The sequence below is a fragment of the Sardina pilchardus genome, chromosome 2, assembly GCF_963854185.1.
Source record: "Sardina pilchardus chromosome 2, fSarPil1.1, whole genome shotgun sequence".
In the NCBI taxonomy this organism is placed as follows: Eukaryota; Metazoa; Chordata; class Actinopteri; order Clupeiformes; family Clupeidae; genus Sardina; species Sardina pilchardus.
Window position 1 is genome coordinate 27,501,549 of NC_084995.1, and position 26,769 is coordinate 27,528,317.

Sequence of the window (26,769 nt, forward strand, 5' to 3'; positions counted from 1 at the left end):
ATGAACTTCAGTCACACCCCATCCTTAATCCATAGGGTTTATTATGACGCCGGCACACTCTTTGTCAACCAGTTTATGACTGTTTCCTGCAGTGGTAGGGCAGAGACGGTTTTTGGGGGCTTTGCCATCATCAGTCTCATTTCCAGGTAGACGGCGGATTGAAGAGTGACTTAACTCGTGGTAAGTTTGTCTTGTTTTATGGACAATGTTATATTGGCCTTTCTTTGGTCTACTTCGACTCACTCCACAGGTTTTTAAACAGTCACAGCCTGATTTTGGCACTGACCTTTGTTGAAATAACGTCTGGCAATCACTGAACATGCATTGCAAAACATGCAGTATGGATATCTTCCTGGCAGTTGGATATGTCGTAGCGCAAAAGTCCAGACATTTGTCGAGTGATAGCCTATTTCTGTCTGTTGTTACCTGTCTTAAAGGTACCGCCGTCAGTCGTCAATCAGCGTCCGGGAAGTTTTGTTTAGGTTTATTTACAGTTAATTTATTATGACGGCGCATGCAAATTAAACGCTATGGTTGATTGAATTCTTCCTACCATGTTAGTTGTCTTCCTGTTTTGTTAATTCCATGTTATCACCCGGAGAGGTGCGGCCTATCCCTTAAAACGGTTAGTCCTGTCCTTGATTGGCTAAATCGCGTTATAAAAAAAAATAAAAATGCAGCATAACCCCTTGACCACATTTTGTTAGGCCTACCGCGCACCACCAAGTTTAGAGAACCACTCAGATTTAGGAAATGTATTTCTTGGCAGAATGATTACAACATTTGTCGTTGATGTGCCTTTATTATATGACATTTTGACAAATAGCCTATAACCCTTTTAAAAATGATTAGGCCTGTTATTATACCAACCATGTAAGAAACACATTTGGCCTACTAGTATCCACATAGGCCTATGCAGCCATCTATTGAAATATAAGTCGGTTGATTTTTCTGTAACTGGGCAATAGGCGTTACGTAGCATCAGCACGTGCAAGGGAAACTTTGACAAACCTGTTTGTCTGGTTTATTTACATGTTTCCTGTCATGAGCCTACTCTCTGTCACACTGGTCTGGTAATATTCCACTGCACTCACCAATTACTAGCCACGCCCACACTCACTCATTCAATCACTCACCACACCTGCTGTCACTCTTCACTCATTGACTCTGCCACCTGCTCCTTGTTACTTGCTACTCTGCTCCTGTATTTAAACCCCAGATCTCCAATGGCTCAGTGTCAGATCGTCTGCAACCCAAAGCGCTACTGTTTGTCGGCTATCACAAATCTGACTCCTGTCTTCGACCTGGACCTCATCTCTGTCAGCTCCTCAGGCCTGGTAAACCATCCTGCACTCTGCCTGTCATTACCATTACCTGCCTTTCTGTCTGTGCAATCACCAGTGTTCCTGCTCGCCTGCTTCTGCCTACCTGCCCGCCTGCCTGCCAGACGTGCGTGTGTTCCCTGAAGCCTTCCTGTCCTTGGAAACTACCACCAATCTCTGCCTGCTGTCTGCTCATCCCTCTCACAAGTGCTCTGAGCCTGAGACACTCCTCCAGCCGCCCAGCGTGTGACGAACTCATTTAACCGACAGTTCCAGCTCTACATTCACTCACTCCCTCACGCAACTTGGTCTCCTCGTCTGTCCAGGTCCTGACGGTTTCCTAAGGATAAGCGACATTGGCTTCATGGCTGCTGGAGGTAGGCTGAATTTGACAGTTTTCATTTCAATTATTTTATTCTAGGTCATTTTAATTTTTACCCCTGGATAAAATGTATGTTGTGCCTACCATTTAGTTTGAGCCACTATGGAATGGCCACTGCCATCATAGTGGAGTAGCCTTTGATAGTCTGTAGCCTAACCCTATTTGCCTGATCTAACATATTTTGACTGGTTGTTCTTTTACTAACATAGGTAATGCCATCGACATTCAACCACAGGGAAATGTTTTTTCAGCCATTCCTGACGGAAAAGTCCCACCAGGTGAGCTAATGCCTAAAAAGGAGCAACTACTTTCTATGAAATTATGTAGGTAATGTGTAATCTCTTCAATTCCTTGTCTTCCCCAGATTATGTGCCTCCTCAGATGGGGGTGATGGCCAATCCACAGAGACCTGTAAACTGCCCTCCGGGCCTGGAATACCTTGCTCAAGTAAGGTGTCTACTCACCAACACTAGGCTATTCCAATACAGTACAATACAACACTATACAGTTAATTCATATACCTTCCAATAGGAGAGCAAGTCCCACAAATGTCTTCTATGGGACCCTTAGGAGGAACAAGTCAAGATAAGAATCAAAGATTCTAGAACAGAGCAAGATGGATCAGTTGTGTCAAAAGAATGAAGTACACGACAGGGCGCCATTTTGGTAAGCAACATTTCAGACACAGTTCCAATCATATAAACCCACCTCAACAGCTGTTTTTGCCTTTGCCAGCTGTTTTTTGTTTTGTTTTGTTACTCGGTAATTATCTGGCCGTGTGAAAGGCAAGATTTATTACTTTTCGGCTTACCAAAATGGCGCCCATGGAGCGTTAGAATGTACTTCAACATATCCAACTAGGGCTGTTCGATTTTGGCCAAAAATAAAATCTCGATTTTCTTTTCTCAAAATCCGATTTTCGATTACGATTACAATTATTTTGTGAAATGACAAAAGGCAAGAATTTATTTAAAATATGCTGTTTTTTAATTAACATTTTGCAAATAATTTCCCCATTGGGATTCAAGTGCAAATCTTGCTCTTATTATACAATATTAATGATTAATAATTCATTTTGAATGATTGATATTAAGAAACTTTTTTGAAGTTTTGCCACAAAATTCAACACTTGCAAACATAAGTACCATAATTACCCTAGTTAAAGTGAAAAATCGATTTTACGATGTCATATTTTTGGAATGTCGATTACGATTTAAAATAAAAATCTCGATTACGATTAAAAATCGATTAATTGCACAGCCCTATATCCAACGTATTCTCCGGCCAGTGATCCATCTTGCTCTGTTCTAGAATCTTTGATAAGAATAGATTGGAGAAGAAAACTTAAGCATTTTGAGATCTTAAGTTGAAGTTAATTTGGACTTGGGCTGAGGTACAGTAAGAGGAAGGCTATTTTGCAGCTGAGAATCTCAAAATACTCTGGTTTTCCTCATTCATGGTGTGAACTTATCCTGCTTTATTTCTCAAAAGGGTTCCTTAAGCCTAAATTAAGTTACACTGACAGACTTTGACAAGATTTGGGAAAGATTCTTGAAAGATTGTAGTCTTTTGAGTAAAGCTTGCATGAGGGGCATTAGTTAAAACAGTGTTTCTTAATAGGTGGGTCGGGACCCAAAAATGGGTAAAGGAACAGTTCTGGGTGGGTCACGGAGCTTTTATTAAAATGCTACTGTGATATGAGGGGAAAATCCCTTATACTATAACTACAAGAACCACACAAGACGTTCAACAACTTTTCAGTTGCCTGCTCCGGAGGGGAGAGTGTTACTGTCTGTGGTACAAGCCCCTCGGTTCAGCCACAGTCTCTGCTCACTCAAGCGTAGCAATTTCCTTTTATTTGCAAGCATCTTTACTCATTACATAGGTCATACACCTTGTTGATTTCCTTCCAAGCGTGTGGGTTTCTTATAAAATGGTTTCATATACTGTATATTTTTTTGCTAAGCGAGTGCGTGTGTTCTTCTCTAACTGCTTGTGGTCTCTTGTCACTCATGCCCTTAACATAATGTTCACAATGATAATTTCATGTACATTTCTATGACAGCTACAGTGCCCTCCAAAAGTATTAGACCACATGCTTAAAGTTAAATATAAAATCATCTTTTGGAAATGTATCTTAATGCCTTAAAAATGAAACGATGAGTAACTATTCAACCTTCAAGGACATTAATTTTCTTTGTGAATGAATAATGTATTGTAAATATGTTTTCCTTAAAATACAGGGGGTCATAAGTATTGGAACGCCCATGTTAAATTCCCATAGGGGAATCATGGATCCAGGACACTATGCACCCTGATAAAAGTCCCCTTGGCCTTTGGAATTCAAATAACCCCATGTCAACACTATACCCTTAACATACTAAGAGTAAAGCATGCTTTATGTCAGTTATTAGCTGTTGGCTAATTAGCTGGTTTGAATTGCATTGAGCTCAATGAGAATGAAACCAGCTAATTAGCTATATATTTAACTTTAAGCATGTGTTCTAATACTTTTGGAGGGCACTGTACCTTATCAGATCTAATATTGTACCTTATTTTTAACAGACTTTATTTGTAGCCAATGTCAGTCATGGCCATGGACATAGACAATGTTTATGTAACCGGTCAATTTTAGTGGTAAACGCAAATGTAATGCAAAACATCAACATGTAAAGTCTACATGACACTTTGTGTGTTAACATGTAGGTCACCATATCCGTTGGCTTGAACGCTAAATATATATATGGGTTGTGAGTTGTGACTTTAACAGGAAATTGTGGGTCCCAAAGCCAGACCAGAAAGAACCATTGAGTTAAAAGACTACAATCTTTCAAGAACCTTTCCCAAATCTTGTCAAAGTCTGTCAGTGTAAGGTAGGCTTTAGGAGAAACAGGTGAGATCTAAAAAAAAAAAGACAATTTATTTCTTGTGATATAAAGACAATACATTTTGGAATAAGGTGTCTATTCTCTGACACTGTATTTCAGGGGAGGAAAGACATTTTGGAGATTTTTTTCTTGTTATTTAGGCATTGTTATTTTTTCTTGTTATTTGAGGCAACATGGTATTTGTATTTTGTTCCTATTACAGATTGATCAGCTTCTTGTTAATCAGAAAGTGGAGTTAGCTGAAGGTAACATCAATCATTTATTCCATATTTATCAGTTGCACACCTGCACTGTCATAAATTTACTGAGCTGTTTCCTCAATTCTGGTGTTATGAGTAAATCAGCATTAGTTTAAACTTGACTTTCATTTCTGCCATGCAGCAATATTGGAATGGGAGTCCAATAATAAGTATCTGGTCAAGAACGTCATGGGCCAGCAGGTGTTCTGTGTGGCTGAGGAGAACGACTGCTGTAACAGGCAGTGCTGCGGATCCTCGCGCTCCTTCGTCTTACATATTCAGGATAATCACGGCCTTGAAGTGATCACCCTGAAGCGGCCATTGAATTGCTCCTTGTGCTGCTTTCCCTGCTGTCTCCAGGAGGTGCAGTATGTTTTGTCAGAGAAAGAGAATGACCACATTGTTGGGGTTGTACCGTAATTTCCCGACTATTAGCCGCAACTTATACATTGATTTTGCTAAATGTCTTCAGCTATGAGGCTAATACAGGGGGCCAGTTACTATGGTTTTGTTTCTTTTAACTTGCATAAAACACTGTCCTACGGCTTATACACACTGCGGCTTATATGCGGGAAATTACTGTAAGTGAACTTGTAAGTGTCTTGCATCTCTTACAGCTGGAAGTACAGGCACCACCCGGAAACCCTATTGGATATGTCATTCAGAACTGGCATCCATACCTACCCAAGCTGACCATTCAAAATGAGAAAAGGGAGGACGTCCTGAAAATTGTGGGTCCATGTTGTCCATGCAAATGCTTTGCAGATGTGGATTTTCAGGTAGAACAGTCTAAATCTTCGTAATGCTTTAGGTCCATGTGATCACTGCAATATTATCAACATCAATATCTCAACTATTTCAACAATATTTATCAACTTAGCAAATACATATTTACAGGAATTTAAAATTAATCATGACCAGACCATTGAATAAATGTGCATATTTAGAGCGCTTTATACAATAATCTGCAACACATTATTTATTGCATAGCCATTTTAACATAATTATGCATGACAATTTTATGACTCGTTAGGTTGTGTCTTTGGATGAACTCACACAAGTTGGCAACATCTCTACACAATGGACTGGTCTGGAGCAAGAAGCCTTCACTGATGCAGACAATTTTGGAATTAAGTTCCCCTTGGACCTGGATGTGAAAATAAAGGCTGTCTTACTTGGGGCCTGTTTTCTCATTGTAAGCAAAGCATATTGCTGACATCAAGCCATTTACACTTGCTTGTCTGGTTTGTGTTGACCTGTATCTAACCTCTGGCCTCTTGCTTATGTTTCAGGATTTCATGTTTTTTGAACATAGTGGCAATGATGATTAAGATTTTTTCCTCGCTCGAATTCTGTAAGTATCATTGAAAACTGTAAGGTTACCATTTGAATATGAAGATGTTTGGCTTGGTTTGCTGTTGACAGTGTACACATAACGTGATGCATACTTTCCTTTGTAGGTGGACCTTGGAATGCGGTTTGTGTGGTCACTAAATGAATGTGCATGTCTGAAATATTTGTTTATTGGAAACTTTTTTTGGAGAATGGGTGTGCTACACTCCACTCTCATGATTCATTGTACTGTTCAACACTGTGTAAGAAATGCACAAAAGGTCAGTCTCTGAACAACTGAAGATTTTATTTGTTATCGTAGAGCTGATTTTTATAGACACTAATTTAGGACTGAAGCCAAAACATGATGTTATTTTTTCTTTCCATTTCCGCCATCACTAATGATGCTATAAATTAATGAAGCAGGTGCCCAATAGCTTTGTTACAAACTGACTGTTACAGTTTTTTACGATTGTTTACACACTAAAATATTTTTTCACACAATTAGCAAAATTTTACTCCAAGGAGCAAAACACCTCCACAGATTTGCACAACATTACACACAATGTCTGCTTCACCCTTTTTGCAAAACATTACACACAGTGATTTGTAAAACTCCACACACATTTCCACACCTTAGACACAGATAAGGATTGTGAGGTTACTTCCTTGTCATTACAAAGCCCCAGATTGCCAATGACTACACTAATGAGCGAATTGGATAATCACATCCACCAGGTGTGTAAGCACACATGTGCAAAATTGAAAACGCAGCACTCAGGTGTGCTATACAGTCTTGTTGCTTTTGTAGTAGTTGCTCTTCAGAGTCAAAGTGTATGTACTTTATGCAGTAGTTTTTTTTGTTTGTCTACAGATTGTATTTGTTCAATTGATTTCATTGTTGGTTGATTACTGTAACTGATTATGGTTAGAAATACTGTAAGTATTGTAAAGAAATACTTGAAATATTCAGTCTACAGCAGTCTTCAGTGTTGTACAGTGCAAGTGCAAGTTTATAGACCTATTTATGTACACTTTCCCTATGTCGAACTAATCATGAAGAATGTTGTGGGTTTGTCACTATTTTTTGGACATCTAAATGATCCCTTACATAACAATGTCTGGGCAAAAATCTAGCACATGCTATTTCCTAATTTTTCTTTTTACAAATGCGTTTTGCATTTATCACTGCAGTGTGAAACTGGCTGCAATAGTGTCTGATCATTGAGGACTGTGTTTGTTAAATGACAACTAATAGCATTTTTACAAATAGTGTATATGTTTTGACTGAAGTGTGTTTGTTTTGACTGAAGTGTTTCATTTTGCAAAGAATCTAGGAATTATGCAAACTGAGTGTGGAGTTTGGATACCTGTGCTTAAATTTTGTTAAAAAGAACACAAAAATTGTGTGTAAGCAATTGAAAAAAACTGTAACAGATGTTTTTTTTAAAGATGTAGGACAGTGATGTGATCATCAGAACATAGAACTAAGTGGATTATCAGAACAGTCCTTGGAATGTCTTAGTTGTCATCAGTGAGGCATACATAAGGGAAGAGTACTACATATACAGACATAATATAAACATCCGTCCCCCCAATTTCAGGACTGCTATGCGTCAATGTGTGGCTGCCATGAATAATAAAAGTAACACCTATTGAATAAGTGTATTTCCCCTTCCATATTTAGTTCTAAAAACAAACACCTAATAGTTCATATACCAGTGATTGAGCATGCTTTCTAAGAGATTATTACACAGAGAAACTAAGCAGGTTTGGCGATTACTTTGCTGTTTTCTCATTTTATGCTGGCAGGTTTCTCTGCAGAGCTCCTAGCTTTAGCGTGCACATTTTACAACACTCCTCAATCGGTCAGTCTGCCTTTTCATGCGCATGATCGCGAGGCTGCGAGACTTCTGTTTGTCAGTGCACTGGCCCGCCAGCCCAATGTTGCAAGGGTGGTTTTCCTCTCACAGACACTACAGTAGGTGGAAGCAGAAAGGCCACCATTCAACCCGAAAAAATGACACGTAACCATTCCGATTACTCCGAAGCTGTTCAGTTAAGGTAAATTAAGCCAAAAAGACCTGTATAGTTTCCCTATTGGCGATTTCATCTCTGGTTTCGGTTTCGTTTTTCGTTTTTGCTCGTTTTATGCTTGCATATTTCTCTGCAGAGCTTCCCCGACAGCTTTAGCGTGTATATTATACATATAAAGGCTATATATAAATATAGAAATTGCAAGTGTGGTTCTTCTTGTTCCTTAGCGCCTCTGACTTCCAGATGTAAACAAGGAGCGATCGTCTACTGCAGGAACTGCAAGTTGCAATAGCGGATAGGGACACTGGGGGCGGGAGGAAATATTACTGTTTTCGATGAAACTGGTCAGTCAAGCAAAACAACGATTTCTGAGCGATTTTATGACTATGAAAAAGTTGCATAGGGTCTCTTTAAGTGCAAAAGTTAAATTGAACTAAAATCATAAAAGCTGTCATAGTATAACTAGAGGGAAATTCGGTCTCTGCATTTATCCCATTTCGTGAACACACACAGTACACAGTAGCCTAAGGTGAAGCACACACTAACCCAGAGCAGCGATCTGCCTGCCCAACAGCGGTGCTCGGGGAGCAGTGAGGGGGTTAAGTGCCTTGCTCAGGGGAACACAGCTGCAACTCTCAGCGACTGGAGTACAAAGCTGGGCAAGCTGAAAGATGGTGACAAGCTGGAACGGAGTTCGCCCACTGCCATGTTGTGCCTAGTGTTCTGTTCTGTCCTGTAAGCCGAACCCGGAATCACAGGTATTCTCAGAGTGCATGGTACTGCTAACCATGGTATACATACAAGGACAGGATGGTCGCAGTGTTAACCAGGCAGGCTTGCATTGCTATGGGCCTATGCAGCTCACGCAGCAGAGCCTCCATAGTCCTGCCATTGCCACTGATGTAGGACTAGGAGGGACCACCAAAGAGGGAGTTAGGAGAGGAGAAAGTGGCTCCAAAGTTTGGTCCATTGGGGGGAAGCACACCACAACCAATCTGCTCTTCACCGTGCAGCTTAGCCTTTCCAGACCACCCTTGATTTGATTTGACTCAAACTTTCTTGTTCACTAACACGTTTTTTAACAGTGGAGATCAAACAATCAGTTCGGGCGACTGTGTCTTCAAGCCTATCCGCAGGTCATTCCCCGTACATATGAAATATGTAACGGAGTCGAGAGATGGTCGTGAGATGATAAAGAAGCATAAGTGAGGGGATGGATGGAAAAATAATATTCAAGTCACTGAACATCCTATGGAGTTCAGTGAAATGCACTTTAGATTAAATCGATTAAATTCATTCTGGACTCTCTATCCGACCACATAAAGACGTGGGGATACTTCGGTTTGGCTTTAGGGATCCTCTACTCACTACCACGTAAGTGTAGTGTTGTTTGGAACAGTAGAAGAGGTATAAAAATAGCGTTTTGTAGCGGCGAAAGGACATGCCCGCGTCACTTCCAGGCTAACGAGTTTTGGCTAAAAACGGTGAGCTCGAACTTTCTCAAAATACATCCGAATGACATGATTTTGGTGTCAACTCAACGTATGTACTCCCAATAGTCCGAAAAATTGATCTAAAGTGCATTTCACTCCGGATTATCCCTTTAAGGATTATGGGAAATCAGGCCATCCCCACAAACTGAGTGACCTTTTAAGAAGAATACTGGTGGGGGAGGCCACCAAAGGCAACTTTGAGTATTCTGAAGGAGTTAAAGCTTCAACAGCTGAGATAGGAGATGCATACAACGGGTGAGGGGCAAAGCTCTTATTAACTTTGTCAAAGGCTGGCCAAAACACATGTGGGAGACTCCAAGGTCAAATGGAAGGAAAATCCTTGATCTGATGAGACCAAAATAGAACTTTTTTTGGCCATAAGACTGGATGCTATGTTTGCACCAAACACTGCACATCACCAGAAATGCACCGCCTCTAATTTGAAGCATGGTGGTAGCATCATCATACTTCTCTACAGCAGGCCCTGGAAGGCTTGGAAAGGTAAAGATAAAATTAATTCAGAAACATATATGGAAATCGTGGAGGGCAATCTGATTCAGTCTGCAATAGAACTACGACTTGGAATAAGATTTGATTTAACAATGAGCGGAAGCATACAGCAAAAACTATACAGAAATGGTTTAAACAGAACAATGTGAATGTTTCGGAGTGGCTGACTTGAAGCCCAGACCTCATCCTATAGAAAATCTCAAAGGGCTGTGAACCCGATCCTGAGCCAGCCTAACTGAGACATCCACGCAGACTCCATGCTTTAATTGTGGTCGAAGGAACTGCTAAATTCTGACTTGAAGGGGGGGAATCACTTATTTTGCATTATATATTTTCCGTTAATTAGCATTACTTTGAATAAATATATGCAACCCTTGAAGGGGTCATTGCAAAACATCTTTTGGTGTATATCCAGAAAATGTGCCCATTTACTACACTGTGCATTCATTTAAATCTCGTGCACGTTTTACCAAATAGGGCACTAATTTGAGTAGATTGTACAGTTGAGTAGATTTTTCAACTCATACAGTACATACACCGTATGCTCAATGGCTAAATAATCAACACCACCACCATCATTACCTTAACTTATTGTTTTTTTTATAATCAGGTACTGGTCATATAATTAGAATATCATGCAAAAGTTGATTTATTAATTCATTTCACACAGACTGATATATTTCAAATGTTTATTTTTTTTAATGTTGATGATTATTACTGACAACTAATGAAAATCCCAAATTCAGTATCACAGAACATTAGAATATTACTTAAGTTTTTTTTTTATTTTTTAGAAAATTTGGCCAACTGAAAAGTATGAACATGGAAAGTATGTACAGCACTCTATACTTAGTTGGGGCTCCTTTTGCCTGAATTACTGCAGCGACGCGGTGTGGCATGGAGTCGATCAGTCTGCACTGCTCAGGTGTTATGAGAGCCCAGGTTGCTCTATGCTCTGATAGTGGCCTTCAGCTCTTCTGCATGGTTGGGTCTGGCATATTTCGCATCTTCCTCTTCACAATACCCCATAGATCTTCTATGGGGTTGTGGTCAGGCGAGTTTGCTGGCCAATTAAGAACAGGGATACCATGGTCTTTAAACCAGGTAAGGTACCCATTAAGCCCACCAGAATCTAAGTTTACATATTTTTCATAGACACTAAGATGGTTTATAAACATGATCATTTCTTAAAATGATGGATTAATCTCTCATTTGAAAGTATTTTCACTTACTTATTCACATTTTAAAGAACAAATTAAAGACATTTTATAAATAAAGTCAAAAGTCTGCCATTTAAGCCCATACTGTATGTGCCAAATAAGCCCACAACCATATTTGTTTAAACAAATATGAAAATGTATACATTTTTTTCAGGTAGGCTAGTAAACACATATTTATTCAGTAACATGTTATACATGTTAAACACAATTCATTTTTTCAACTTGCATTTAATGTTCTCCTACAATCCACTCTCAGTCATCTCCACAGTCTTCTTGGGGTTAAGATTCAGGTGGTTCTGACTGCACCACTGGACCGGCTGCTCCACCTCCTTCCTGTAAGCAGACTCATCAGCATCCTCGATCAAACCATTGACGGGGATGTCACCTGCAAACTTCAGGAGTTTTACAGATGGGCTCTTTGAGGTGCAGACATTAGCGTATAAGGAGAAGAGTGGCAGGGAAAGTACACACCCCTGTGGGGCAATGCAAGTAACTCTGCAATGCTTGAAACCTATCAAGCTGAAACTGGCTTAGTGGATTGAGGCAAAAGGTAATGCCCCATCCACCAATGTATTACACTTTTACTATGTTCACAGTAGCACCATCAACAGGCCAAGGTGAAAACTTTCCAAAAGGTTGGGCGATGGACAGGCAGCATAGGGATCCTGGGTTGGCAGTGCAGTTTAGAGACCTTGCAATGGGCAGGCGATGCAGTAGACACCTTGGGAATGTCAATCTGCCATCTGCTTGGCCGCCTCATTGCTGCTCTGCAGATATGTTTTTATTATTAATTTGTTAGTTACTCATTTCTTTTTTTGTAAAATGAGCACATAATTTAGTGAAACGTAGTAAAACACGATTTACTAAATTTGCGCAAAATCTGAAATACCACAATTTAGTGAAATGAGAGCATATAGCCTAAAATAAGTAGTACATAGCCTACTAAATCAAGTAAGATGAGACCTCTCGGGCTCCGTAGAAATCTGCTTTCACTTTAACACTGAAGAGGGATTGTTGCAAGGTAGGCTACATCATAAGAGTCATCAGAACTGCTGAGAGGGTGATTGGCTGTCCACTCCCCTCCCTGGACTTGACTCCATCGCCAACTTCAGGTGTCTCACCAGAAACAGGGCAATCATAAAAAAAAAAAACCACCATCACCTCAACCATCAATTGTTTAGCATGCTGCCGTCAGGGAAGAGGTTCAGATCCCTCAGAGGCAAACGAACAGACTGAAGAACAGCTTCTACCCTTGGGCAGTCAGAACTCTAAATGCACCACACCACTGACACTGCTCCATACAGTCTTTCTGCAGTGTGTGAATGTATGTGTGGGTCTGTGGGAAGAGGTTTACTGCTTTGTGTGGGGGTGGGGGTGTGTATGTGACACTAGTCCATCTCAGCTCTAACAGCTGGATCGACATGCCTACCACTAGGCCTACCTCCCTATGATCCTGACTATCCATTTTCTCCCTCCCTTGACTTCGCTTGAACCGTTATTCAATTCTATGTGAGCGTTAGCTTATACTCATTGACTATCCTACAGCACTGCACTTTATTGTAGCCTACCGTATTGATAGCCTATACCTCGATAAAAACGTCATCTAGCCCCACCCGTGGCTATGACATGAAATAATCGCCACATCTGGGTAGCCAGCAACCCGTTTTGAGTATTTCCTATTGATGATAGTTTGCCATCAGTTTCATATCCAGAACGACGACGGATTGGAGAGCTTTAAGTGGTAAGTCTGTATTGTTTTAGAGGATTTTATATTGGCCTTTCTTTAGTCTACTTCGACTCCACAGGTTCATAATTAAACGAACAGTCACAGCCTGCTGATTTTGGCGCTGACCTTTGACGAAATAACAGAACATTTGCCAATCACTTATGCATAGTAAAACATGGATTTATTTAGCCTACTTCCTGGCAGTTGTTGATTATGTCGTTATATTTTGAAGCTGTATGCCCACTGTGTAGCCTAGTCTAGCTCAAGACATTTGTCGAGAGAAATAAAGGCTATTTTGGATGTTGTAGCCTATTACGGCGCAGTCAGTCAGCGAAGGGGAAGTTTCGTTATTTACAGTTAATTCATAGCAGACTCGCGTAAATCTGACTGCACCTAGCAAATAAAATTTTATTTGCGTATTTTCTATTACGCTAAATTCTCCTTAAGATAATGTCAGAAAAGTCTTCCCGTTTTTAATTCCATGTTATCACCCGGAGAGAGTGAGACTCTTATATAATTTACTGGTGGGGTGGCGCCTCAATTATAGCGCTATGCGGCCGTTATTCTGCACACCGTGTCCTACAGAATCTGAGCTAGCGACTAAATTGTCTGTCACCAAATATCATAGAATCTGGTCTACACTGAATCCGTTTGCCTAATATGCGTTTCTCATTCAAAATAGCAGAGCAAAGCGAGTCACGGATAGAAAAAAGAAACCGGGAGTCCGACAAAAGTTCTCTCAAAACGTCGCTTGCAGTCAGGACACTCCCATTCGCTCGCATCGCGTTCGGTTAGGACATGGCATAACATAAAGTTGCCATTCAGAGGAAATATATTTCTTGGTGGAAGAATGAGCTTGAATTTATCGTAACATTTCTCATTGCTGTGTCTTATTTTATGAAATGTTGACAAATGTAGACAACCATTTTAGAAATGATTAGGCCTATACCAACAATAGGCTGTTAAACAAGAAACTATGTGGCCTACAATCCCTTGGTAGGCTATTTCAGTCTATTCAGTTATAATTTCAAAGGATCAGAACGTTCAAGGAGAAAACCCTGTTTGTCTGGTTTATTTACATGTTTCCTAAGATAAGCAACATTACTTCATGGCTGCTGAAGGTAGGCTGGACTTTACCATTTTAATTTCAATTCTTTTGTTCTGCATCTTTTTGGATACAATTATGTTATGCCTAATAGCCTATATTTAGTTTGAGCCATTATGGAATGGCTATCATAATGTAGACTGTAGCCTAACCTCATTTGCCTGATCTAACAGATTTTACTGATCTTCCTTTTACTAACATAGGTAATACCATCGACATTCAACCACAGAGAAATGTTTTCTCAGACATTCCTGATGGAAAAGTGCCACCAGGTGAGCAAATCCTTAAAAAGGGGGAAGTGCTGTCTATAAAATTATGTTGATATAACTTCTTCAATTCTTTGTCTTCCCCAGATAATGTGCCTCCTGAGATGGGGGTGATGGTCAATCCACAGAGACCTGTAGACTGCCCTCCGGGCCTGGAATATCTTACTCAAGTAAGGTGTCTACTCACCAACACTAGGCTATTCCACTACAGTTAAAACATTCCCTTGGTGATGTGATGGATGTGCAAGTGTTGCAGCGCAATTTTTCTTTCTTTTTTTGCATAAAATAATTTCTTTGAATGTGGTCTTTATTTAGGCTGATATTTGTTCATATACCTTCCCATAGGAGAACAAAATAAGTCCACAAATTTCTTTTAGGGGACCTTTAGCAGAAACAAGGCAAGATAAGAATAGATTGAGAGGAAAATAAAGCATTTTTAGATCTTAAATTGAACTTAAATCGGACTTGGGTTGAGGTAAGAGGAAGGCTATTTTGCAACTGAGAATCTCAAAATATGCTGGTTTTCGGATTTTTTTCCCGGAATTATAGTTGGGAATTTCCAATTTAGCCAGTGATCAAGGGCCGGATATTCAATATTTATTTGAATTTAAATAAAGGCCTCAAGCTTTGGCCTATTAGCTGTTCTGCTATTACAATAATAGGACAAAAAATGACTAAATAAAAGAAGCATCAGCATTCATTTCTTATTCCTCTCTTTCTTTCTGTAGCGTTTCCAGAGTAAATTCCAATGAAAACATTTTTTCCACAGGCCAACAACAAAGCACAAATTTTTCTTCAATGAAAATCCAAGCATACAACTATTAACAGTCCAATCATTACCAAGAGGAAAGGGCAAAAAGGAAACAATAGGCTACATTTTAGCTTAATAGTGAACCATCAAATAGCCCCCAGATTTCAGTGCCCATCAGTCCTTACATTTAGCAATATAAACAGACAGTCCAAAAGTAAATTAGATCCCAAACCAAGCCAAAAATCTTTTGATAGCCTTCCTAGGCCTAATTTGGATTTCGCCTGGCAGCTCTGGCTGGAAACCTGCACATCTATCTCCTCTGTTCCCTGCCAGAACCTTTGGCTCCAATCACAAACTAGCTTATCCAAAATATGCACTGGATCATTGGTCTGATTGGTAGAAGGATTTTCCAAGCGTACGGAGTCATGATTTGAACGATGCCAGAGCTCGACATTCCCACCCTCTTCTCCGAGAGAGCACACATCTTGTGCAGTAGAAATAAAGCACAGACTCCCCATACTAATGTTCAGTCTTAAAAGATTGAGCTTAGTATGGTGATAGCCAGACTACTACCTACTGGTATGCAGCTCCAAATGAAACGTAGGTCTCACAATAAAATGCATGTAATAAATAAATGCCTTCCTCGGAAGACAAGCCTGCTCCAAATAAAGCCCTGTGCTTTGTGCAGCCTAAGTAAGTAAAATATCCTGGCCTTAATTTGTAGTGTCTGAGATAGCACAATAGCTACTGGCACGCTGGGCCTCTTTACATTTCAATATTTGTGCCAGTATTAACAGTGCATGCGAAATACCGGCGGGCCAGTTCTGATAGACATTAGATATTATCTAGGGAGCCATATAAAATGACATCACAGGCCGGATCTAGCCTGCGGGCTTTGAGTTTGACAGGTGTGTACTAATTGGAGCAAAGTAAAATTCCGCTGCTGCTGAGGAACTAGTCCCTCAAAACGTAATGCAATCATTGAAATGCAAGGCTAAATTAAATATTCAATAATTGTTCCTGAATGATTTTGTTCCTATTACAGATTGATCAGCTTCTTGTTAAGCAGCAGATGGAGTTAGTTGAAGGTAACAAGCATTTCTTCAATTGCACATCAATTTACTGAGCTGTTTCCTCAATTCTGGTGTTATGAGTAAATCAGCATTAGTTTAAACTTGAGTTTCATCTCTGCCATGCAGCAATATTGGGATGGGAGACCAATAATAAGTATCTGGTGAAGAACATCATGGGCCAGCAGGTGTTCTTTGTGGCTGAGGAGAATGACTGCTGTAACAGGCAGTGCTGCGGACCCTCGCGCTCCTTCGTCTTACATATTCAGGATAATAACGGCCTTGAAGTGATCACCCTGAAGCGGCCATTGAAGTGCTCCTTGTGCTGCTTTCCCTGCTGTCTCCAGGAGGTGCAGTATGTTTTGTCAGAGAAAGAGAATGACCACATTGTTGGGGTTGTAAGTGAACTCTGTAAGTGAACCCTGTTTTTTGTCTCGCATCTCTTACAGCTGGAAGTACAGGCACCACCCGGAAACCCTATTGGATATGTCGTTCAGAACTGGCATCCATACCTACCCAAGCTGACCATTCAAAATGAGAAAAGGGAGGACGTCTTGAAAATTGTGGGTCCATGTTGTTCATGCAAATGCTGTTCAGATGTGGATTTTCAGGTATAACAGCCAAAGTACATTCATAACGCTTCAGGTCCATGTGATCACTGCAGTATTATTTAATCAACTAAGCAAATACATATTTACAATAATTGAAAATGATCAGACCATTTAATTAATGTGCACATTTAGAGAGCCTGTCTTTTACACAATATTCTGTAACACATTATTTATTGCATAGCCATTTTAACATCTCAATTATGCATGACACTTTTATGACTCGTTAGGTTGTGTCTTTGGATGAACTCACACAAGTTGGCAACATCTCTAAACAATGGACTGGTCTGATGCAAGAAGCCTTCACTGATGCAGACAATTTTGGAATTAAGTTCCCCATGGACCTGGATGTGAAAATAAAGGCTGTCTTATTTGGGGCCCTTTTTCTCATTGTAAGCAAAGCATATTGCTGACATCAAGCCATTTATACTTGCTTGTCTGGTTTGTGTTTACCTGTACCTAACTTCTGACCTCTTGCTTATGTTTCAGGATTTCATGTACTTCGAACAGAGTGGCAAAAAATGAGATTTTTTTACTCAGTCAAACTCTGTAAGTACTGTACCATTGAAAATTGTAAGCCTACCATTTGAATATGAGGATGTTTGGCTTGGTTTATTGCTGACAGTGATGCATGTTTTCCTTATAGGTGGACCTTGGAATGCTGCTTGTGTGTCACTTAATGAATGTGTATGCCTCAAATATTTGTTTATTTGAAACTCTTTTGTAGAATGGGTGTGTAAACTCCACTATGATTCCTTGTACTGGTCAGCACTGTGGAAGAAATGTAGGCTGCATAAGGTCAATATATGAACAACTAACATACCAACTATTTTTTATTTGTTATCGTAGAGCTGATTTTTATATACACTAATTTAGGGCTGAAGTCAAAACAGTATTTTAGTTTTTTTCTGCTATTCTGCTATTACTAATGATGCTATGAATTAATGAAGCAGGTGCAGTATAGCTTTGTTACAAACGGTTAACAGACTGTTAACAGACGTTTTCTTATGATGTTGAACAGTGATGTTGATTATCAGAACAGTCCGCATCTTTGGAATGTCTTAGTCGTCATCAACAGTGAGGCATGATAAGGGAAAAAGTGGTCTTTGGTATTGTTTGCCCTCAACGGTGCCTTCCAGGTAGCGCTGCCTTCAAGGCACTACTCCCCTCAGTTTAGGGGTAGGATGGGGGTTAGGGTTAGGAATAGGGTAAAGGCAGAGAGGGTAAAGGCAGGTTTAGACTTGCTGCAGACAACGCGTTTGTGTTCGTATCATGGCTGCCTCGCATATTTTACGGTCGTTTGGTGCGTCGGTCGTGCACGTCGTCGCAAGCGAACATGACGCGTCCGCGAGATGCAATACCGATAAGAAAGTTGGGGGCGATCACTCCAAAAAAAGGTGACTGCAAGATGCATTATCGACATCGAAGCTGGGGGCAATCATGAGAGTAAACAATGGCACATGGCCACATCCACATCTGATGTTACTATAGTCTCCCCCTAGTGAAGACCTCCAGTTGGGTGCATAATGCTGCAGCGAGTCTGTACACAGGACACAGCAGGTCGCACACGGGCGCATACGCTTACGCTTGGTCTAACAACAAGTATAATCCCAGCCTTATAAAGCGGATCTTTGGTAAAGGTAGTGCCTTTTAGGCTGTGCTGCCTGGAAGGTGCCGTTGGGGGCAAAAAACACCATTGAGCGGGAAAAAGTATTAGATATACACACATAATATAAACATTCCCAATAGTTAATATACCAGGGATTGAGCATGCTTTTGAAGAGATTATTACACTTAAGTTCAAAAGTTAAACTGAACCAAAATGATAAAAAGATGTCAAAAGGCAATCCACACAATATTTAAAGGTGCAGTAAGCGATTGCGTAAGAAGCGGTTCTTTATGTTTATATTCATATTTGTTACCAGATTGTTTTCGATTTTTGTATTTTTTAAACCAGTGTGCTTTATATATTATTATTCATTTTTTTTAAACCAGTGTGCATTATATTTAACCAAAGACTAAACAAGACACACCAGGAAGGTACCTCACACCCGGAAAAACTCCACGCAGGGTTTCGTTTTTGTTTGGGGAATATGCTGCCCCCACCTCTGGGCCATGTGCTGACAGAATTGGCAGCTAGCAGGTTGTGAGGAGGTGATTGCTAAAATGTGCATGATCACTGACTGCATCTTTAATGCATGGTCAGTTCTTACAAATGTCCCTTCATTAATCAAACGAACAAAAATGGCTAACGGCTGGTTTCCTGCTAACTCGTTCAAGGAGAATCCAGGAAGGACCCCCAACCAGTGACCTTGACAAATGTTATCACCTCCCCAACTCGTGTGGCCCTGGCCCTGACATCATGGCCACACAAAATAAAACTGGTCAAACCCTCGCAAGGTTCATTATGTTTTTTTCTACTTAAGTCTCATTCAACAGTAGCACATGGATGATAAAATAACATGATTAGATTCTTCAATCAAAACACTTAAACAATACTTTAATTCTCTCTTCAGTCACAATCACTGCCAATTTCAATTTGTACGCATTTTTTAACAGCATTGTAACATTTAACTAGAAATGCAATTCCAAGGAATTACCAGTGCATGAAAATGCAAAAATAGATAGATAATGTAGATATGGTTACTAAGGTGTAGCTAGGGTAGACATGGTGGTTGCATAGTTTACAGAGAGTTGATAGTGTGAAGGTAGACAGTTTAAAGATGAAACGTTCCAGTTCTAACTTAACTAATGATTTCTATTCATGTTAAAATGTTGATTAGCTAACTTAGCTAATGATTTCTAGCAGTTACGCTAAAAATGCTTATTATGCTAGCAATGCTAACTTTACTAAAAATGCTAACCAGGTTGATTAGCTAACTTAACCGATGATTCCTAGCAGTAATGCTAAAAATGCTAACAATGCTAAATTTGCTAACAATGCTAACCAGGTTGATTAGCTTACTTAGTTTATCATTTTTTGCAGTTATGCTAAAAATGCTAACAATGCTAACTATGCTAACCATGCTAACTAGCTAACTTGCTAGTGAGGACTTTTATTTTGAAACATTTGTTGCTAGGGTATCCATGGTGGCCACTATCAGGAAACAAGAAGTTACTGCAGTATAATCATGTTGGTTGCTATGGAAACGGTCATAAACACTTAATTTTAATGGTTGCTATGTTGGTTGCTAGGTACATGGAGGTTTCATGTAGTTGACTGGAGGCATAGTGGATGATAACTGACAGTTGGAATGGTTGAACAGTTCAATAGTTGAGTAGTTTCAGTGGTTAAATGATTTAATAGTGTATTATTGCAGTGAGGACCTTTATTTTGAAACAGTTGTGGACAGAGGAAGTAGTGAAACAGGATCTGTAGTCTTAATGAGATTGTATGCTTAAAGCCTGAGACAGAAGGTGCCTCTCATATATAGCGTTTACGCGTCCTCTCTCGCTCCTCACTGATCTACATAAAGAATGATGGAGCGGCAACAATGGGATAGTCTAGCCCTTCTTCTATCTTTCTTTATGTAGATCATTGAGGATCGAGGAGCGAGGGAGGACATATAAACACTGCTTGAGAGGGACCCACAGTAAATACTTTAAAAGTTGTATATAGTCTAATTAATGTTGATAGACAGAATGTTTAATGGATGTTGATAGGCAGATTGTTTAATAGATATTGATTGACAGTTTAATGGGTGGATGAGTGAATGGTCTGAAGAAGATGAATGGATAGAAGGTTGGATGGAATGTGCCTTATATTCTTGTTAAGAGAGACACTGATACAGCTCTCTGAGAGTAGTTGACACAGGTGTAATCAATTTAACTGGCTAGTCTTAAGAGAGCCAGCGTGTACTCTTAAAGCCTGAGACAGTAAATAATTTAAAAGTTGAATGTAGATAGTCTAATTAATGTTGATAGACAGAGAGTTTAATGGATGTTGATAGACAGATTGTTTAATAGATGTTGATAGACAGTTTAATGGGTGGATGAGTGAATGGTCTGAAGAAGATGAATGGATAGAATGTTGGATGGAATGTGCCTTATATTCTTGTAGAATGGAGAGACACAGCTCTCTACTGAGAGTAGTGGATACAGATACAGGTGTAATCAATTTAACTGGCTAGTCTTAAGAGAGCCAGCCTGAGACAGAGTAGATTGTTTAAAAGTTGAATGTAGAGCGTCTAATTGATGTTGATAGGCAGACTGTTTAGAATGGGTGGATGAGTGAATGGTTTGAAGAAGATGAATGGATATAAAGTTGGATGGAATTAGGAGGACTTATTTTGATACTGTTGTGCGCAGAGGATACAGGGGAACAGAATATGTAGTCTTCAGAGAGATTGTCTGCTTAAAGCCTGAGAGAAACTGACAGTTGGTGCCCAGGTGGCTGACCAGCTGGGGTAACATTCTAATTGCTGCCGTGATGTCATAATGAGCAATGTTAAGTCTATGGGGAAATTGTTAATAGTTTTTATTTAATAGTTCAAAAAGTATAAAAGTTACAAAGTTGAAAAATACAAAGCACACATGGCATAAGCAAGACCTACGCAACAACGTTTGAATGAAGTTTCTACGTTAAACGGTTGAAGCTGAATTGCGAGCGTTAGAAGAAGAAGTTTAATAAAAAGCCTAGGAAGAACAGTACAGTGCATTTTCATGCACTGTAATAACTAGAAATGCAATTCCAAGGAATTACCAGTGCATGAAAATGCAAAAATAGATAGATAATGTAGATATGGTTGCTAAGGTGTAGCTAGGGTAAACATGGTGGTTGCATAGTTTACAGAGAGTTGATAGTGTGAAGGTAGACATTTTAAAGATGAAACATTCCAGTTCTAACTTAACTAATGATTTCTTTTCATGTTAAAATGTTGATTAGCTAACTTAGCTAATGATTTCTAACAGTTACGTTAGAAATGCTAATTATGCTAGCAATGCTAACTTTACTAACAATGCTAACCAGGTTGATTAGCTAACTTAACCGATGATTTCTAACAGTAATGCTAAAAATGCTAACTATGCTAACAATGCTACATTTGCTAACAATGCTAACCAGGTTGATTAGCTAACTTAGTTGATGATTTGTTTGCAGTTATGCTAAAAATGTTAACTATGCTAACAATGCTAACTAGCTAACTTGCTAATGAGGACTTTTATTTTGAAACATTTGTTGATAGGGTATCTATGGTGGCCACTATCAAGAATAAAGAAGTTACTGCAGTAAAATCATGTTGGTTGCTATGGAAACGGTCATAAACGCTTAATTTTAATGGTTGCTATGGTGGTTGCTAGGTACATGGAGGTTTCATGTAGTTGACTGGAGGCATAGTGGATGATAACTGACAGTTGGAATGGTTGAACAGTTCAATAGTTGAGTAGTTTCAATGGTTAAATGATTTAATAGTGTATTATTGCAGTGAGGACTTTTATTTTGAAACAGTTGTGGACAGAGGAAACAGGATATGTAGTCTTCAGAGAGATTGTATGCTTAAAGCCTGTGGCCACTATCAGGAAACAAGAAGTTACTGCAGTATAATCATGTTGGTTGCTATGGAAACGGTCATAAACGCTTAATTTCAATGGTTGCTATGTTGGTTGCTAGGTACATGAAGGTTTCATGTAGTTGACTGGAGGCATAGTTGATGATAACTGACAGTTGGAATGGTTGAACAGTTAAACAGTTGAGTAGTTTCAATGGTTAAATGATTTAATAGTGTATTATTGCAGTGAGGACTTTTATTTTGAAACAGTTGTGGACAGAGGAAACAGGATATGTAGTCTTCGGAGAGATTGTATGCTTAAAGCCTGAGAGAGAGAGAGCTGCTGCAGCTGGCCTGGCCACCTGGCATAAGATTCTAATTGCCCTATTATGATGTCATAATCGCAATGTTAAGTCTATGGGGAAATTTTAATAGTTTTTAATTAATAGTTCAAAAAGTATAAAAGTTACAAAGTTGAAAAATACAAAGCTCCCATGGCCTAAGTAAGACCTACGCAGCGCAGTTTGAATGAAGTTTCTACGTTAAACGGTTGAAGCTCCATTAAGAGCGTTAGAAGAAGAATAATAATAACTAGAAAAGCATTTCCTGAAGGAAATACCAGTGCATGGAAAGTCATTGCAAGGATTATGCTAGGGTACTTAAAGTGATTATTAAGGTGTTGCTAGGCTAAATAAAGTGGTTACTATTCTATAAAAAGTGGTTACTAGGTTGGTTGCTAGGGAAATCACATTGGTTGCTAGGGAAATCATGTCGGTTGCTAAGGTGGTTGCCAGGGTGTCATTATGGAAGTGGTTGCTAGGTTGTTGCTAAGTTATTATAGTGGTTGCTTTGCTATAAAAAGTGTTATTTTAAATAATAGTTTTAAAAAGTTATTGAAATTGGGAGAAATAGAGAGAGTGATAGAGAAAGTGAAAGGAAGTGAAGAAAAAGAAGCAAAAGAAAGTGGGGATGACAAGTGAGCTATCCAGTTCAATGGAGAGACACACAGAGAAGAAGTTCCATTGAAGTTGCTGAAGTCAGTGAGAGAACACTGGCAAAGTTGATTCCATTCTATTTCTTTAAAAGCTAATTATGATGTCACAAAGCCAATGTTAAGTCTATGGCAAAATTAAGTTTAGTTTTTATTTAGTATCTCAAAAAGTAAAAGTCGTAGAAATATGAAAAGTAATAGACTGAAAATTTTATGCAAGAGCTATGTGACAAAGTTTGAACCAAGTTCCTACGATAAGCGGTTCAAGTCAAATTAGGGCCTGGAAGAATAATAATAATAAAAACTAGAAAAGCATTTCCTGAAGGAAATACCAGTGCATGGAAAGTCATTGCAAGGATTATGCTAGGGTACTTAAAGTGATTACTAAGGTGTTGCTAGGCTAAATAAAGTGGTTACTATTCTATAAAAAGTGGTTACTAGGTTGGTTGCTAGGGAAATCACGTTGGTTGCTAGGGAAATAAAATTGGTTGTTAAGGTGGTTGCCAGGGTGTCATTATGGAAGTGGTTGCTAGGTTGTTACTAAGTAATTATAGTGGTTGCTTTGCTATAAAAAGTGTTATTTTAATATAGTTTTAAAAAGTTATTGAGATTGGAAGAAATAGAGAGAGTGATAGAGAAAGTGAGAGGAAGTGAAGAAAAAGAAGTGAAAGAAAGTGGGGATGACAAGTGAGCTATACAGTTCAATGGAGAGACACACAGAGAAGAAGTTCCATTGAAGTTGCTGAAGTCAGTGAGAGAACACTGGCAAAGTTGATTCCATTCTATTTCTTTAAAAGCTAATTATGATGTCACAAAGCCAATGTTAAGTCTATGGCAAAATTAAGTTTAGTTTTTATTTAGTATCTCAAAAAGTAAAAGTCGTAAAAGTATGAAAAGTAATAGACTGAAAATTTGATGCAAGAGCTACGTGTCAAAGTTTGAACCAAGTTCCTACGATAAGCGGTTCAAGTCAAATTAGGGCCTGGAAGAATAATAATAATAAAAACTAGAAAAGCATTTCCTGAAGGAAATACCAGTGCATGGAAAGTTATTGCTAGGATTATGCTAGGGTACTTAAAGTGATTACTAAGATGTTGCTAGGCTAAATAAAGTGGTTACTATTCATTAAAAAGTGGTTACTATGTTGGTTGCTAGGGAAATCACGTTGGTTGCTAGGGAAAACACATTGGTTGCTAAGGTGGTTGCCAGGGTGTCATTATGGAAGTGGTTGCTAGGTTGTTACTAAGTAATTATAGTGGTTGCTTTGCTATAAAAAGTGTTATTTTAATATAGTTTTAAAAAGTTATTGAGATTGGAAGAAATAGAGAGAGTGATAGAGAAAGTGAGAGGAAGTGAAGAAAAGAAGTGAAAGAAAGTGGGGATGACAAGTGAGCTATACAGTTCAATGGAGAGACACACAGAGAAGAAGTTCCATTGAAGTTGCTGAAGTCAGTGAGAGAACACTGGCAAAGTTGATTCCATTCTATTTCTTTAAAAGCTAATTATGATGTCACAAAGCCGATGTTAAGTCTATGGCAAAATTAAGTTTAGTTTTTATTTCATATCTCAAAAAGTAAAAGTCATAGAAATATGAAAAGTAATAGACTGAAAATTTGATGCAAGAGCTACGTGACAAAGTTTGAACCAAGTTCCTACGATAAGCGGTTAGAGTCAAATTAGGGCCTGGAAGAATAATAATAAAAATAAAAATAAAAAGAAAAAACGAAGGAATATCAATACAGTGCATTTCCATGCACTGTAATAATAAAAAGAAAAAGCCTAGGAATAACAATACAGTGCATTTCCATGCACTGTAATAATAAAAAGAAAAAGCCTAGGAATAACAATACAGTGCATTTCCATGCACTGTAATAATAAGAAAAAGCCTAGGAAGAACAGTACAGTGCATTTTCATGCACTGTAATAATAAGAAGAATAGGAAGAACAGTACAGTGCATTTTCATGCACTGTAATTATAAACTTTATAGTGTATATCCTTCTCATATGCATTTTAATCACAGGATTAATTATAATCTCTAATATTTAATGGACATTCTATCAACCAATTTCGCACATTCATCATATTCAGAAGCATTGGTTGGGCCATCATAATAGAACATGGACTCAGTCACTTCTTGGAATTCTGGCTCATCGGTGGAGGGCTGCAGGATCACACTCGAGTGCAAGTCCGACATCTGAGTTTGGGGTTCCTGTAGGGGAGATACACATACTTCAACCATCTACAGGTGTTTGTCACTTTCTTTGACTTTGCTCTAGATTTCAACATCTTCCTCCAACTCCTCCTACTCTGACAGTAAGGATGGAGTTCAGCACCATCTTGTGGCCCTCTCACAACAGTAGGCCTGTTCAGTAATTCATCCCTGCATGAGCGCAATGTTCAATTAATTTATTGAATAATTAATTTATTACTGCCTTGGGTGCAAGATAGGAACAACACACAACACATTTGGTGCCATGATGTGCCGGGTGTGAGATAGGGCCCTAACCAAAAACCTGATATTTGCATGGCAGACTGTCAGACAAACTGGAAGATTTTGGTTAAAGGTAACTGGCAGGAAGGAAAGTGTACTGGGACTATTTGGGGGGAAAGTCTACTCTTCTTCCTGGTACTTGTCCCAAAAGCGTACTGTTTGCCTGACCAACTCCCATGCAAATATCTAAACAGATGTTCAGTGATATTCAAGTTTGGAGACAGGGAAGGCCTTAGCAAAACTTTCACTTTACTTTTCAACTATTGCTCAGTTGACCTTGTATAGTGTTTCAGGCCATTGTCTTGTTGAAGAAGTTTTATCCTTTTCACTGGTGGTAGAGGCCTTTCCCGTAAAGTAATTTCCCAAAGTCAGAGTGTTTTTATCGCGACCAGCACCTCGAAAAAATACAGGTGTGCGCTGTTTCTCCTAAAACCTGGCTAGTTGCTGATAACATCATAAATGGCCATGGCAATAGCGACAAAGAGGAATAACCAAAGAATTTAGTGGTGTGAGTGTGGAGGGTGTTGTGGGCCACCACTGATCCATGCCCCACCTGGGAAAACTGAAACAATGTGAGAATCATGTTTTGTTTCTCCTGTGATTTCAATAAGAAAATGGGGAGATTGAGGGTAGATCAGCATCCTGAATGATTCCACCAACAGACCAGAGTGACAGCACTGGTCTACTGTACGTATCTAACACAGTAGGGTGCTACACAGGGAACTGTCCTGACTCCCCTTCCATTCACTCTGTACATGGCAAACTTGCCCTGGTTTGTATCCAAATCCTACGCTCACGCTATTTGGATTCATACTCACAATGAGTTACCCCCTACCTATGCAGCAACACTG

General features: G+C 39.2%; 2 protein-coding genes across 5 annotated transcripts; both read left to right on the forward strand.

The window, feature by feature from the left end:
• Positions 1–7,826, forward strand: LOC134068385 (phospholipid scramblase 1-like). Of its 4 annotated transcripts, XM_062523984.1 has the most exons (11): positions 1–180; positions 1,220–1,337; positions 1,649–1,699; positions 1,914–1,982; positions 2,069–2,151; positions 4,795–4,837; positions 4,974–5,194; positions 5,449–5,610; positions 5,865–6,026; positions 6,124–6,185; positions 6,292–7,826. In XM_062523984.1, the coding sequence occupies exons 3-10, from the start codon at positions 1,687–1,689 to the stop codon at positions 6,160–6,162; spliced, it is 792 nt and encodes a 263-aa protein (XP_062379968.1). In that variant the 5' UTR covers positions 1–180; positions 1,220–1,337; positions 1,649–1,686; the 3' UTR covers positions 6,163–6,185; positions 6,292–7,826. The 4 variants fall into 4 exon arrangements, with proteins under 4 accessions (XP_062379968.1, XP_062379962.1, XP_062379951.1 ...); XM_062523978.1 differs by lacking the exon at positions 1,220–1,337 and having other exon boundaries at positions 1,668–1,699; XM_062523967.1 differs by having other exon boundaries at positions 2–180; positions 1,220–1,699.
• A 5,103-nt stretch (positions 7,827–12,929) lies between these two features.
• On the forward strand, positions 12,930–19,343 carry LOC134068404 (phospholipid scramblase 1-like). Its single transcript, XM_062523998.1, has 10 exons — positions 12,930–13,164; positions 14,241–14,270; positions 14,458–14,526; positions 14,608–14,690; positions 16,317–16,359; positions 16,471–16,691; positions 16,791–16,952; positions 17,180–17,341; positions 17,439–17,498; positions 17,596–19,343. Exons 2-9 carry the CDS (start codon positions 14,258–14,260, stop codon positions 17,472–17,474), a joined length of 789 nt encoding a protein of 262 aa, XP_062379982.1. The 5' UTR covers positions 12,930–13,164; positions 14,241–14,257; the 3' UTR covers positions 17,475–17,498; positions 17,596–19,343.
• Positions 19,344–26,769: the final 7,426 nt, after the last annotated feature.

Coding starts and splice junctions, on each gene's coding strand:
- LOC134068385 (XM_062523984.1), top strand. Junction 2,152..4,794: donor GCCTGGAATACCTTGCTCAA/GTAAGGTGTCTA, acceptor TTCCTATTACAG/ATTGATCAGCTTCTTGTTAA. Junction 6,027..6,123: donor TTGGGGCCTGTTTTCTCATT/GTAAGCAAAGCA, acceptor CTTATGTTTCAG/GATTTCATGTTTTTTGAACA.
- LOC134068404 (XM_062523998.1), top strand. Junction 14,527..14,607: donor TGATGGAAAAGTGCCACCAG/GTGAGCAAATCC, acceptor TGTCTTCCCCAG/ATAATGTGCCTCCTGAGATG. Junction 16,953..17,179: donor GTTCAGATGTGGATTTTCAG/GTATAACAGCCA, acceptor ATGACTCGTTAG/GTTGTGTCTTTGGATGAACT.